The sequence below is a fragment of the Equus przewalskii genome, chromosome 17 (assembly GCF_037783145.1).
Source record: "Equus przewalskii isolate Varuska chromosome 17, EquPr2, whole genome shotgun sequence".
NCBI classification, from domain to species: domain Eukaryota; kingdom Metazoa; phylum Chordata; class Mammalia; order Perissodactyla; family Equidae; genus Equus; species Equus przewalskii.
Window position 1 is genome coordinate 48,370,150 of NC_091847.1, and position 13,464 is coordinate 48,383,613.

The 13,464-nt window shown below is 39.4% G+C and overlaps 1 protein-coding gene across 1 annotated transcript in view; it reads right to left on the reverse strand.

Annotated features, from left to right (window-relative positions):
• LRP2 (LDL receptor related protein 2) overlaps positions 1 to 13,464 on the reverse strand; it is a 197,597-nt gene that overhangs the window by 42,309 nt on the left and 141,824 nt on the right. The window contains exons 49-55 of the mRNA XM_070580081.1: positions 11,820 to 12,115; positions 9,999 to 10,515; positions 6,913 to 7,065; positions 6,228 to 6,398; positions 2,705 to 2,928; positions 1,322 to 1,499; positions 102 to 298 (exon numbers count right to left, since the gene is read on the reverse strand). Of these exons, the coding sequence (XP_070436182.1) occupies positions 102 to 298; positions 1,322 to 1,499; positions 2,705 to 2,928; positions 6,228 to 6,398; positions 6,913 to 7,065; positions 9,999 to 10,515; positions 11,820 to 12,115 (1,736 nt within the window). The remainder of the gene's footprint in view (positions 1 to 101; positions 299 to 1,321; positions 1,500 to 2,704; positions 2,929 to 6,227; positions 6,399 to 6,912; positions 7,066 to 9,998; positions 10,516 to 11,819; positions 12,116 to 13,464) is intronic.

Below are 13,464 nucleotides of genomic sequence, written 5' to 3' on the forward strand. Positions count from 1 at the left end.
GGTTTTTGGTTTACGATATTCAGGAATATACCCACAAAATAATGATTGTACACAATCAACTATAGAGGTGGGCAAAGAAGGCATAAAGCAATTCAACACACCACAAAGAATATGGTCTTCATCAGACCCATCAGGGCAGTCTTCGTGAGCATTGCACAGGAAGTGGGGGCTGGTACAGTTGCCATCCTTGCACTGGAACTGTCCTAACCGGCAGTAGCGCGGTGGGCAAATGGTGGGTTCATCAGAGCCATCTGAGCAATCTCTCTGCCCATCACATTTCCACCAGATAGGAATACACCTGCACAGAGAAAATAGAGCACTTCTCTTAGCGAAGCACTACGGGTAGAGAAGCAGGCAACAGCCATCTGGAAAGATGTCAAAACCGAACTCCAAGTAATGACATGCATGAGCTCTTTCACGGCCCTAGAAGAGGATCAATTAACCTTGGTTCCTGTGGTGTATTTTCAGAGAAAACATTAATAGATGAGACAGAACAAGTCTGTTAAGACCCAAATACATGCTGAAAAAATGCTTTGAATATGATGATAAAATTCCTGCCACAACAAACAGCGGCGTGTGTGTTTGGAGCCGTGGTTCTGGAAGCAGAGATTGGTTGGGACTGTCTGCTAAGGTGATATAAAAGAAACACTCATGTATTAGCTGGGAAGCAGAGGACACTCATGTTTGTTGAGAGCCTATGTGATAAGTGTATGCTAGATTCTTAATCTAAGATATCTATTTAATCATCAAAATAATCTGCCATTGAATCTTAGATGCTATGATTTGCATTAATGCCTCTCCCCACTCCACTCTGTGATTCATTCCCCTTAGTCATCAATGGCCTATGGCCATTGTTAGGGAAATAACCTGTGGCCATGTTTCATAGCAAACACAAATGATCAAAAGTAGATTTGAATGTGTACCTGGATCTCTGACATAGTAAGGAGCTATGCCAATATATGTGCGGAAAAGACAGAGAAATTCTATCACTCTTGAGGGCTATTTTTCAGTATACACTTACATACACTCTGGCCCTGACACTTAGAACAATTTGTTAAAAATTAAAAAAACACATGGTTTGCTTCCTCTCTAGAGATATAAAAACTTGCATACATAAGCATAACCATTTGGTTAACAAATTCCACCTATTCATGAAAAAATTATCTGAAGCTGGAGACTGAGAGTCTTGCTACATTCCAAATGAACCAAATTAATTAGCCAAAATCTTGGTTCATTGGAAAGCTCCCACCTCCTGAAGCCTTGAAGGTCTGTATGTCCAAGGGACAGAGAGGAATTGTGGAGAGAGAAGAGAGAACCTTACTTTTCATTGTTAGCACACAGGAATTGGGTACTAGAGCACAGGGGCAGGCAGTGGGTTCTGTCATCCAGCCTGAGGGCTTGGAAGCTATCTGGACACTCACAGGTGAATCCCTTTCCTCCTGCTTTGATGAGGCAGAGATGCGAACAGCCACCATTGTTGGTACCACAAGGATTGTTCACTAGTGAAAGGAGAAGAAACAGATATGTTTATTCAGGTTACTAAGCACAAATGAGCTGATCACCCACCTCATCAAACTTATCACCTCTTTAAGAGTAAGAAAAATCCTAGTTTCATGCTTCTTCCAAGTCATAAATAGGACAGATGGTAGAGCTGTATAAGCAATCCTGTGCTTTGAGAAAACAGATGTATGTGCTGCCAGAAGTGAGGCATACCCACTTGTGTTTAGGGCTAAAAAAATAGCTGTTTCTCAAAGTCCTTAGAGAGGAGGTTGGAAACTTAGCTTACGTTCACGTGCCCAGAACCCAAGTTAAAGTTTTAATTTCCAGCAGATACTATATTCACTCATTTTAAGGATACAGGCAACAAAAGTATGGCCAAGAATGAGGAGGATGGACAAACTGAGCAATTCTCTGGGCTGCCACTTGGAGGGGAGGATTAATTGAATCCATCCTCTCCCCAAAGTGTACTCCAGACCTTTGCTAGATTACCTATAAATCATAAAATGGCTTTAATTGCATGAAAGGAAATAAAAGTTCACAAGCAAAAAAACACATTTCCTAACTTATGAAACACTGAAATGTGATCCTCTCAACATTATTACCTTCTAGAAAATGAAAATAACATATATTTAATATACAACACAATATCATATGCAAATAACATTTAATAAATCTTATACTGATTGTAATCTTCTTTTAAACATTTCTTTTAAATCAATCATTTCAATAGATTAATCTTAACATTAAGGAATGATCGTCAATCTCTTAGGTGTTATAATTTATTGTGGTTGTATAGGAAATCTCCTTATTTTTCAAAAGAGCTTTCTTATTTAGGGCTGAAATGTCATGATATTTTTAACTCACTTTAATATACTTCAGTCCTCCCACTAAAATAGATGAAGTAAATATAGAAACATGACAATTGTTAATTCTTATCAAAAAATAAAAATAAAAAACCCAGACTGGTCTTTAAGAATAGAGCAAGCTTTAAGAAAAAGAAGAGTTATAAGCAGCCTTTCCCAGGAGTAGGAGAATGAACTCTAAAGATACTTCCATACCCTCAACTCTCAGCATATGTTTTGTAGAAAATATCAACAAGTAAAACCAATCCCTTTATAAATAATGACATTTATGCTTAAAAACACAAGAAAGGCATACGGAGAACCTAAAGCAACTGTGCCAAACTTCTGAATCGCCTACTCACCAATTGGCTGCCTATATGGATGATACACATGGATGTCAAATGGTTTATGTGTTGTGTTCACCAGCACCATCCTATCTGATCCATCATATTTGTTTCCCTTTTCAACTGTCCTTGTATTCCAATCTGTCCAATAAATAGTGTCTTCAAAAATGGTAATAGCAAAAGGGTGAGGCAGCATCCCATCATACACAGTGTGCCGATGGTTGCCCTCCAAATCAGAATACCTGAGGTAAGAGGAAGAAAGAGTTACTCAATGAAGATAATGCCTCTCCCCTAATGCCTTTAACGACAGATGAACTGACAAATCAATTAATACCATTCCACCTTCCAAAGGAAACTGAAGTTCAGATCCTCCCCAAAGTTCCTAGTCTTTAAATAAAATAAAAGCTAAACTTAACGTATATTTTGACTGAACAAAAGAAGTAAAAGTTTGCTTTAAAAAAGCGATGCTTAAAAGATAGGAATAGCCACAGGAGTTTAAACAATCACTAATTCCTAACCACAGCTGCTTTCCTGCAGATGGTTCAGCTGTCATAGGCTTATAACCTTTTACAACGATGTTTTCCATTCATCATCTTTTTGATATACTGGGATGAATCCCAAGTTACTGGAAGAAATCAGAGAATCACAATATAAAGCTGGAATTCTGCCTTCTCCTGAACACTTCTCAGAGGAGAAGCTGTTCTAGGAGATAGCTGAATTCTCAGTATAATCTGAGAGGAATATACTAGATGAGTCAAATTATAGGCCCGCAGGCTTAACTTTGCATACACTGGCAGCACATTTATTATTAATCATGCCCTGGGCACTATTGATGAATACTTCTCCAGGTGAATAAACCTCCAGAGGAAGTTCTCTGATTTCAAGATGGTACAAAGCATCCACAGCCAAATTTCCAGGTCCTCCTAGTTCCAACGTGTCATTCATTACTATGAGTCTATGTCAAATAATTGATATTTTAATATTTTTAAGTTTTGGAGCAGCCCCTAAAATTCAAACAGGAGGTAGAAGGAGCTAGCAACTAAGAAACTTGGTAATGTTAGCCATGCAATATTAAAAATATTTTCCAAAATATTATAATTTACAGTAACTTATAGAAGTCAGGAAAACCTGAAGACCTTCTTGGCCTCTGTTGATAAAACTGCAGGTAAATGACCAGAACTTAGTCACTATCTGCTTCTTTAAAAAAGTCATAGACCAGAAAGTAGTCTCGAGATCTTCCTTTTTGGTTCTTGCGTGATCCCGGTATAAAGATCTCAGACACACTTATTTTTGGTCAAGTGTAGAATCACAGGGCATAGCTACAAGGATTTATTTGCACATCCCAACAAGTACAAGAAATGGATTGGATGCTCTATAAAAATGTATTGCTTTACATAGTCTATGAAATCTATTTCTGAACATAGGCATTGCTACCCCTCCAACAGCTGATCAAGTCAACATGGCTACATGAAAATTAAAGTTTCATTCATTCTCAGATCACAGTGCCTGATACTATGCTTGGATTTTTATATGGTAACTTATTGCCTGAATTTTAAAATCCAGCTACACAAATAATCTATAACAGATTTTATCAAAAAGTGAACAGAATATTAACTAGCTAGAAAATTCCTTTTTGCTTCTAATGTGCCTTAAAACATTATCAATGCTGCCTATTTCATCAAACCTACTAAGCTTTCAAGACCAAGAACAATCTATAAGTCCTGAAGGACAACAAAAGTCCGACAAGAAAGTTGTTGAAGCTTCTTTGAATTCTTTGATGCGTCTATGAATTCAAAATAGGATTTTATGGAAAGCTAACTAAGCTCTATGATGTCCCTTCAAAGAGGGGATACATACACTGTAGGAAGGGCCAAGGATGTCACCACCTGAATATTACATTAAAATGGTACAAATAATCTGGAAGTAATATTCTACTTCTTCTGACCAAAGTTGGTCTCTACCTAAGAGTGAGTTAGCATCTGCTATGGTAAATTCTGCAAAGAGAACACTAAAGGATTGCCTTAGTATGTCAAATGAACCAGGACAAGTAAGTATTCCCAAAGCATCACATGCCAAAATCCTTATAACCTTCAATTTTCCAAAGTCTTCTTTCCTACTTACCCTAAACATATCTTAAAACTAACATCATACAACATGGTAACTATAGTTAATAATACTGTATTGTATATTTGAAAGTTGCTAAGAGAGTAGATCTTAAAAGCTCACATCACAAGAAAAAAATTGCAGCTGTGTGGTGATGGATGTTAACTAGACATACCGTGGTGATCATTTTGCAATATATATATATTAAATCATTACACTGTAAACCTGAAACTAATGCAATGTTATATGTCAATCATATCTCAATTTAAAAAGAAAAAAAAAAAACAACACTAAGATCATGAGGTAATTCCAAAAGGCTGAGCTCAAAACAGACGTTGGAGAGTAGCAGAGGCTGATGGCATAGCCGGGAGAAACAACCCAGTATCTTCTGCTTTCCAGGCCAGGGGTGGGAAGGAGTCCTCATCACATGTGTTAACTGGAAAGGATTCCGGGGAAGCGTCAGTTCAACAGAATAGGGCTCTGGGATTGATTAACAATGTCTGCCATGAGCATAGGAGGAGAGAGCACTAGCATGTGTGCCCAGTATTCCTTCTTTCTCAGTGGCATGTTCCCAAGAGAGCATAAGATTAGAGAACTTCAAAAATTTCTACACTGACTTTGGCAGCAAAATAAATTTAACAGAATGAAAGAAATTTCAAAGGCCTTTGAAATAGCTTTGCTGAATTAATGGCAATTCCATGCTTTTGAATGCAACAGGTTGTATATCTGGGTATTTTTTCATAAATAATTTCTTAGAAGACCTTACTGCAGACCAACTAGGCCATAACTAGCAGTGCCCCAAAATAAACATGTTCTAGTTGGTTAGTAATGTGTATTATCTTTTTTACAATGAGTATTTTTCATTGAACAGTATAATTTTTAACACACTTTTAAAAAATTATCCTATTACTAGAATGATTTAAATGCATTATCATATGAATAAATGTTAATACACTCTACTGCTACATAAAACGCTTCATTGTACTTATCAATAAATGCACCAAAGTATTTTAGGGAAAACCTTTTCAACACTTTTGCTCTTTTTCTTTTTTCAAATTCTAAAATCAATTAATCATATATTTGGGAGGGATGGGAAAAGTAAAGGGATAAAGAAATTAAGATGAGTTGAGCACTAAGCTGACTACCACAGGGGAGAGATTACTAGCTCCATTTTTGAGACCAAAAAAACAATAAGAAGTGAAAGTACCTGGATAAAAACCTAATCTGTATGATTTCAAAGTTCACGCTCTTTCTACTGCACCATACTATAGACCTCAGCGAACTGCCTATAAGCAGTGTCAGATAGAAGTGATCTTAGAGTGACTTCCAATACATAGGCCAGTTAGAAGCTGCATGGGAATAAAACACTGGCAACACAAGCCCTGGTGTTTGGAATCAACAGTTACCCAGTTTGTTTCATTCTTTTCTAGGTACGTACTCAATGTAACCCAGGTGAGCATCTGCCCAGTAGAGTAGATCATTGGTGTAATCAATAGTGATGCCATTGGGCCACACTATCTTGGTAGAGATAATCACAGACTTGTTGGTTCCATCCATGCCTACTCTCCCAATGTACGCTCGGCTAGCCCAGTCTGCCCAGTAGACATACCTGTTGGAGCAAACACAAAGGGTCAGTTCCTAAAGCCAAGAGAAGTCAGTAGCCAAAAGACATAATTCTTCTCCAATTAGAGAAACAGAGTTTACATTCTACAGAGACTCTGGGAAAGAAAAAAGAACTAATAGAAAATAATCTAAAAGAAGATGAGGTACAAGAAATCCTCAAGAATAAACATGATTAACTGGGGATTTCAGTAGATTTGACATGGAGAGTCCAGTAAAGGTGGGTTATTTTTTTTTAACCGTAATATTCTTTACATGCAGCCAAAACATGTGACTTGAAAGTGAAATGGTGTGTCATGGCAAAGAAAATAGAATAGCTGATGAATATCATTTGAACAAGCCATGTTTCTACCCATTATACTAAACCATTTAGCAGGTAGGAAAAGCAGAAGACAAATCCCAGCAAAATACTGGCCTTGAGATAACTACGTGAACAGCCTATTTGGTAACAAATGCAGAATTAGGGCAGTATAGAAGAGCCCAAGATTACAGGGAGACAATACCCATATTGAGGGTGAAGGACAATTCCTCTGGGATTTTCAAAGCACAAGGTGTTGTTGGCATCCACACAGTGCTCAGCCAGCTTGCGGCGGTATTGACCATTCAGCTCAGAGACAGACAGGCATTTCAGGTAGGTATCTAACCAATAAAGCTTTCTGAAATGGAGAACCAGAAGTTACCGATACAACCATTTTGCTTGTGAAATTGCATTTTTAGCCACCCAATTTCCTATGCAAGTTACTTTGGAATCACACCAACAGCTGTTAGAAGGTACTTCTCCCCAAGCAAACAAGGACAAGGGAAAATAGTTGACCTTCCTGCAATGGAAGATGCAAGAATGTGTGCTATAATTCCTACTTGAAAGTGATGCCACATAGGGAATTCTGGGGCCACACCTCACACAGGATTCTGGCTTTACTTTCTTCATGCAGCATAAGGCATCCTCCCTAGGCAATGCAAAGGCTTAGAGGAGCAGGGAAGGGGGAGTGAGAGCAATGAGTGTCATGAACTAGAGTTTAAATGGTCGAGTTGAGGAAACAGACTTGTCTGAATGTATCAGTGAGACTGCACAAAGAAACTGAATCACGGCATCCTTAGGATAGAGAAATCTTACTCCTCCCTGGCTCCACCAGACTAGGCTGGCAAAATGAGTTTCTTATCCTGTGCTAGGTTTTATTTAGTCAAACTTAAAAAGCTATAAAAATGTGTTAGAATCTCTCAGAAATTCCTACCTCAAGGATATTTCAGTTCTAAATATATTGCTAGTCAATAGGAGCCATTTATTTTCTCTAAGGCAGGGGTTCTTAATTGGGGTCCCTAACCTGACATCAGGGTAGCTTGGGCTTTGGGAGGTCTGTGAATCCTCTAAAACTGATGCAAAATTGTGTGAGCATAAAATGTGTTAAGTACTTTTATCCAGCAAGGGGTCCACAACTTTCACCAGAGACCTAAAGTGTCCATAACCTTCCAAAGAGTTCAATGCCTCTAGAATCTGAGTGTCATTTAGGCTCTGATAGTCAATTCCAACTGGAAGGAGAATGATTTCCCTTCCAAAAGGACCAAATGTCTCCTTGCGAAAGGTAAGCACTGATCCAACCATCCTGGGTGTCAGAATATTTAGCTTAGGACAGCAGCATCCTTATTAGGCTTGAGGATGAGGGAATGAGTATGCATAAATGTACAAGCCTTGCCAGTTCATTCAGCTGAGTAAATCCTGATGAATGAGATGGCCACAGTCTTGGATTCCATCAATGCAGAAGCAAAGAATAGCAATAATAATAGCAGCTATTTGTTGAATACTTACTAAATCTCAGACCCTAGGCTAAGGACTTTTTAAAACATTATATTATTTAAGATCACAACAAGTCTAGGAGCGGGTGCTATTATCATCCCTATTTTCCTGATGAAGCTGCTCAGGTCCTGAGGTTGTACAATTAGCAAGCAGGTAGAGCAGGAATTCAAGGTTGGCTACACCATAGGGCACGTCACTCTATTGAGCTTACTGCCAACTCATTAATTTCTCTTCATTCCACAGTCGAAAGACTGGCCTTGTCAGCAGACTCTTTTTAAGAGACACTCCATCCCCACTAATGGAAAAATTAAGAGGACTAAGAGTCAGCACAATCTTCCAACGTACATAACGGTGCTTTTAAAAACTAGTGTATCAAGAGTAAGGACTTTGGAAACAAAACACCCTTAGGTTAGCAGTGGCTATCTTTATTGATGTTGGGGAAATGTTTCCAATTTCAATGAAGTTAATATCTTAGAAATCTCCCCTACGCACTTAAATGTAACTGGGTGCTATTCTTCCTCTGTGTTTTAAGGAATGTTTAGCCTAGTTTTGCTCCTTCTTGAACATCTGAGAAAATACTTTGGTCATAGGATATTTTATCCTACCCTCAGCCTAGAGTTTCTTGCTCTAGCTTCCCTGCTACCACACATGTACCTAGTTCTCTCCTGTGGTCAAGAACATGCCTACATGGAGAGGAAAGTAGCTAAAATCCAGGGGAAAATATCATCCTACCAGTTTGAGGGAGAGAGGGCTGAATGACAATATCTCAGGGTTAAAATATTTTTTTCCCTGCATTGGAGCAAAGGATGGGGCAGGAACAGTACCATATTTAGTTCTCTTCCTGTAAATCATTAATCACTATGCTTTTTTACACCCAGTAGAGCCACTATAAATAAAATGCTCATATTCTCATAGTCAATATTTTATTCACTACTCAGCAGGCACTTATTGAGTCCCAGGGCAGGCCAGCTACTATTCAGGCAGAACTAGGAAGCAAACTTTCCACCTCCCCATTTTTGGATCTTTACTCTTAAGATGGTCAAATAGGGAAGCTGTGGAAGAGTCCTCTGTAGGTCTGGGCCGACTGCAGCAATAATATGTGGAGCACAAGTGCCTGCAGCTTCATGTCCTTTAACCACAAAGCCAACTACTTTATGCTGCCAAGTATCTGATAGATTCAATATTCAACAGCGATGTTAAGAGGTGTTGTTGATCTGGTAAAGTTCAATTAAAACACCACCTGCCACCTTAAAGACCCTCAGCTTCTAGAAGAACTATCTCAAAATAAAACAGCTTCAGTTTGGCTGTCCTTTATTGTATGACCAGCCCAGGCTGGGAATGACTAGCGTTGTAAGCAAGGCTGTGAACTCCAGGAAAGCAGGGGCTGAGTCTGTCTTGCTTACCTCTAGCCCCCACGTGCCTGGCACAGCCTGTAGGAGGCACTTAGCAAGCAGTTTTAAATGACTGAATGCACCAACGAATTCATGAATCACCCTTAAAATCATCTCTAGTTCACTGAATGGCCAGCAATAGCAGAGCTCTTTCCTCCTTTGTGATGCCCCCTCCCATAAAAATTATACCGTAAATTCTTAAAATCGCTAGATTTTAGATTCTGTGGTATCCTATTTGAATATTAGGTACACAGCAGGAAAAAAACATGCAGAAGCATTAAATATATCCACATATTAACTCAGGTTGAAAAGATCAATTCCCTGTTAAGAAGAAAACATGGTTAGAATATTTTTTAAAAAACAGAAAACTTTTTAACTTTTAAAAAGCTCTTTGGTGTTTTCTTACCTAGTAACCCAGTCTACAGCCAGACTTTCAGCAGCTGGTAGTCTATGGTTTATGACTGTCTCTCTGTTTGTTTTATTCAGAAACATTCTCTCAATGACTTTATTCTCTCTATCAATCCAGTACAGTCTCTTTTCTACTCGGTCAAAATCCAGGGCCACAGCATTGCCCAGTCCTTGCAAAATGAGGGAGTAATAATGGCCATCTGTAGTTAGATTTCTCAAATAGTAACGGTTGCTAAAAATGAGATAGGGCTCGATGTCACTGTTCTGCCGGCAGTTCTTTCCATTTGGTTCTCGAATGTAGCCCGGGGCACACTTACAGATGTAGGAGCCTATTACATTCTCACACTTCTGGCTACAGACAAAGGGTGTCTCTTCGCATTCATCAATATCATTACAAGTCCGCTTGTCAGACATAAGCTTGTAACCAGGATGACAAGAACAATAGAAACTGGTTAAAGTATCTGTGCAGTTTTGGTCGCAGCCACTGAGTGAAGCGTCATTGCACTCATTAATACCTGTAAGTTAAAGACAAGTATTAGAGAACCTAAAATGGCAGCAATGGCAGTCAGCCCCGTGGCATAGTGGTAAAGTTCATGTGCTCTGCTTCGGCAGGCCAGGTTTTGCAGGTCCAGATCCTGGGCATGGACCTAGTGCTGCTTGTCAAGCCATGCTGTGGCAGCATCCCACATGAAATAGAGGAGGATTGGCACAGATGTTAGCTCAGTGACAATCTTCCTCAAGCAAAAAGAAGAAGATTGGCAACAGATGTTAGCTCAGGGCCAATCTTCCTCATAAAAAAAACAAAAGCACTGAAAAACTAAAATGGCAGCAATGGATCCACGATAATGATCTATAGTCAGCACTTCCACTCTACATCATCAATCCTTAATGAATCATGCTGAAAGTAGACAGACAATAAGGGATTTCTAAAGGCCATAGATTACTCAAAAGTCACTGTTTTTCAAACTTTCTCCTCAACTTACTCTTTCACCAGTGGTTTGAATATCTAATAGAACTAACAAGCTTAAGTTTGACTTTGAATCCTATACCAGCCAATCTTCTTTTAAACAATAATTTAAAAAGTAAAATGGCAGGAGAGAGAAGGAAGAGCAGTACAAAGAGCGTGGCCAGTAATGTGCTGGTAAAACTGGTCTCTGGGGGAACAAAATGCTCTCACTGGTAGCATCTTCCATTTCAGTGGTGCAAATACACCATGACCAATTTCAGACTACCAGTGTGACATCACTGATCACAGATATACATTTGGCTCTCACAAAGTGGGATGAGCCATCCAGCACTCTACCTCTGGCTGGTTCTGTGACACATGGCCAAGCTCACCCAAAAACTATACACAGAGAGAAGAGAACACATTCTTACTAATTGTGTGTATTATAAATTCTACACTGGTTTGCTTGTGGAGGTTGGGGTGAGGGGGAGGTTAAAACTGTCCCCTTCAAACACCTGAGGATGAAAATGAAGAACAGGCGAAGGAATTCTAGCAGACGGACAGTCCAGGTAACAAGTCATTCCAAGCGTTCAAAGAGAATCAGCATTGTTTGCCTTGTTTAACAATGTTGTTGGGTACTGATGGCCTGAATATGCTCATCCTCCGTTCTCTGTAATGAACTGCCTAACTGACGAATTAGTCCAAAAATGTTTGTGTACTAACCTCATATACCAAGAAATCCTTGTCCTTTGGTAGACAAACAATAGTAATCTGGTAATTTTCTACTCAGAGGACAAACTGGAAAGTCATACAGAGTTGAGAATCCACAAGCAGTCTCCCGTTTTCCTTCTCCCAAATCTTCCGCATACTCACCACATCCTTTCTCGTCACTGTTGTCTAAACAGTCATCTAGGTGGTTGCAGACTTTCACCATCTCAATGCAGTTCCCGTTGTCACACTTGAACTGATGGGGGTGGCACGTGGTTTCTGGGGTGTGGCACAGGTGCTCCAGCTCATCAGAGTCATCTCCACAGTCATTTTCCCCATCGCAGGTGTAGACCTTATAAATGCAGATCCCATTCTGACAGGTAAACTGGTTCTCATTGCAGGTGGGGTAGGAGCATTCCCTCTCATCACTGTAGTCACCACAGTCATTGCGCCAGTCACATCTGTGTTAGGAGACCGAGTATCACTCTTGGAGAGGTTGACAACAAGTCTCAACTATCACCCACTTGGGGCTTTGCTTCCTCCTCCATCTACCTGAATGCCAGGTCGACTATTTCAATACCAAGATCATCACTGTCCTTAAGTCCTCTCTCCCCCAGAATCCTCTTCCACCCCACCAATCTCTAGCTCTAGATGAATCTAATATTTAGCATTCCATGCAACTTCCCCAGGTGTTGGTTGATACCATGGAAATGTGGGTCTAGAGCTATTAAAAATAATTGCATTCCTTTTTTTCCCCAGTTGATAAATTAATTAAATACAGCTTTTATAATTTTGTTGTTCATCAGATCTATTCATCGGATAATGAGACAGTTTATCAACACTGGCAATATCTTTGGTAGCCATATGATAGAAGTGCCCATACTCAAGTGGAAATTCATAGGGTAAGTACTATATATTATAAATGATAAGATTATTAGATGTGTCCTCCATGAACACATATCTTCCAATTGGAGTAATGTTTGCAGTAGCAGTCCTGTTCCTTCCCTTTTTCATTATAACACTCCTGCTACCTACCATGACATGTGAATGGTTACAGTGTTGAAAAGGATGGAAAACTAGTAGATTAGCATGGACAATCGGCAAAGGAAGGAGGCATTTCATAGTTCTAGGAGGTATTTGGGGACCTAACGTTCCCAGGCATCCTGAGGACATTCCTGAAATTGTGTGAGCCAGACTAGTCTTTCTTCTCTACATTATTCCAAGATCCCATGAAAGTCATGATTACTGAAGGGAGGGGGGGAGGGCGGTCCTGCTAACAGTAACAGTACTCATCCTAAGTATAAAGGAGTCTTGGATGGGAACAACTAATGTTTGACAATTCGTAAAATAATTCACTACGGAAGGCATGGGAACTAGAGGCAGAGAATTAAAAAAACATTAAGATTTCAAAGTTGAATGTGGTCAATTTTACAACTGACCTGTGGTCAGTTCTTCTAATCAGCACTCCCACCCACAAACCTAGGGTACTTCCAATGTGATTTATACCAAAATGCATGCAAGTAACTGTAAAGAGAGCTGTGATCAAAGCAAGCTGGCTCAGCCCCATTTGGTCTCCAGATCATTTCCAAATGATTTGAGATACCAATGCTTTCTTTCCTCTAGTTTAGATTCAATCCAAGAGGAAAAAAAAGTCAATTAGGCAAGCAAATCACTAGGTTTTTAGACACAATTGCACGTCAGTATTCCAGCGAGCTGCTCACAACTCAGTCTTATCCAGGTTCTTCAGGAGCGTCAGTAATAAGCCCAGAGAGAAAAAGTCAATAGGAAAAATGACTCCTTGTACCATTCT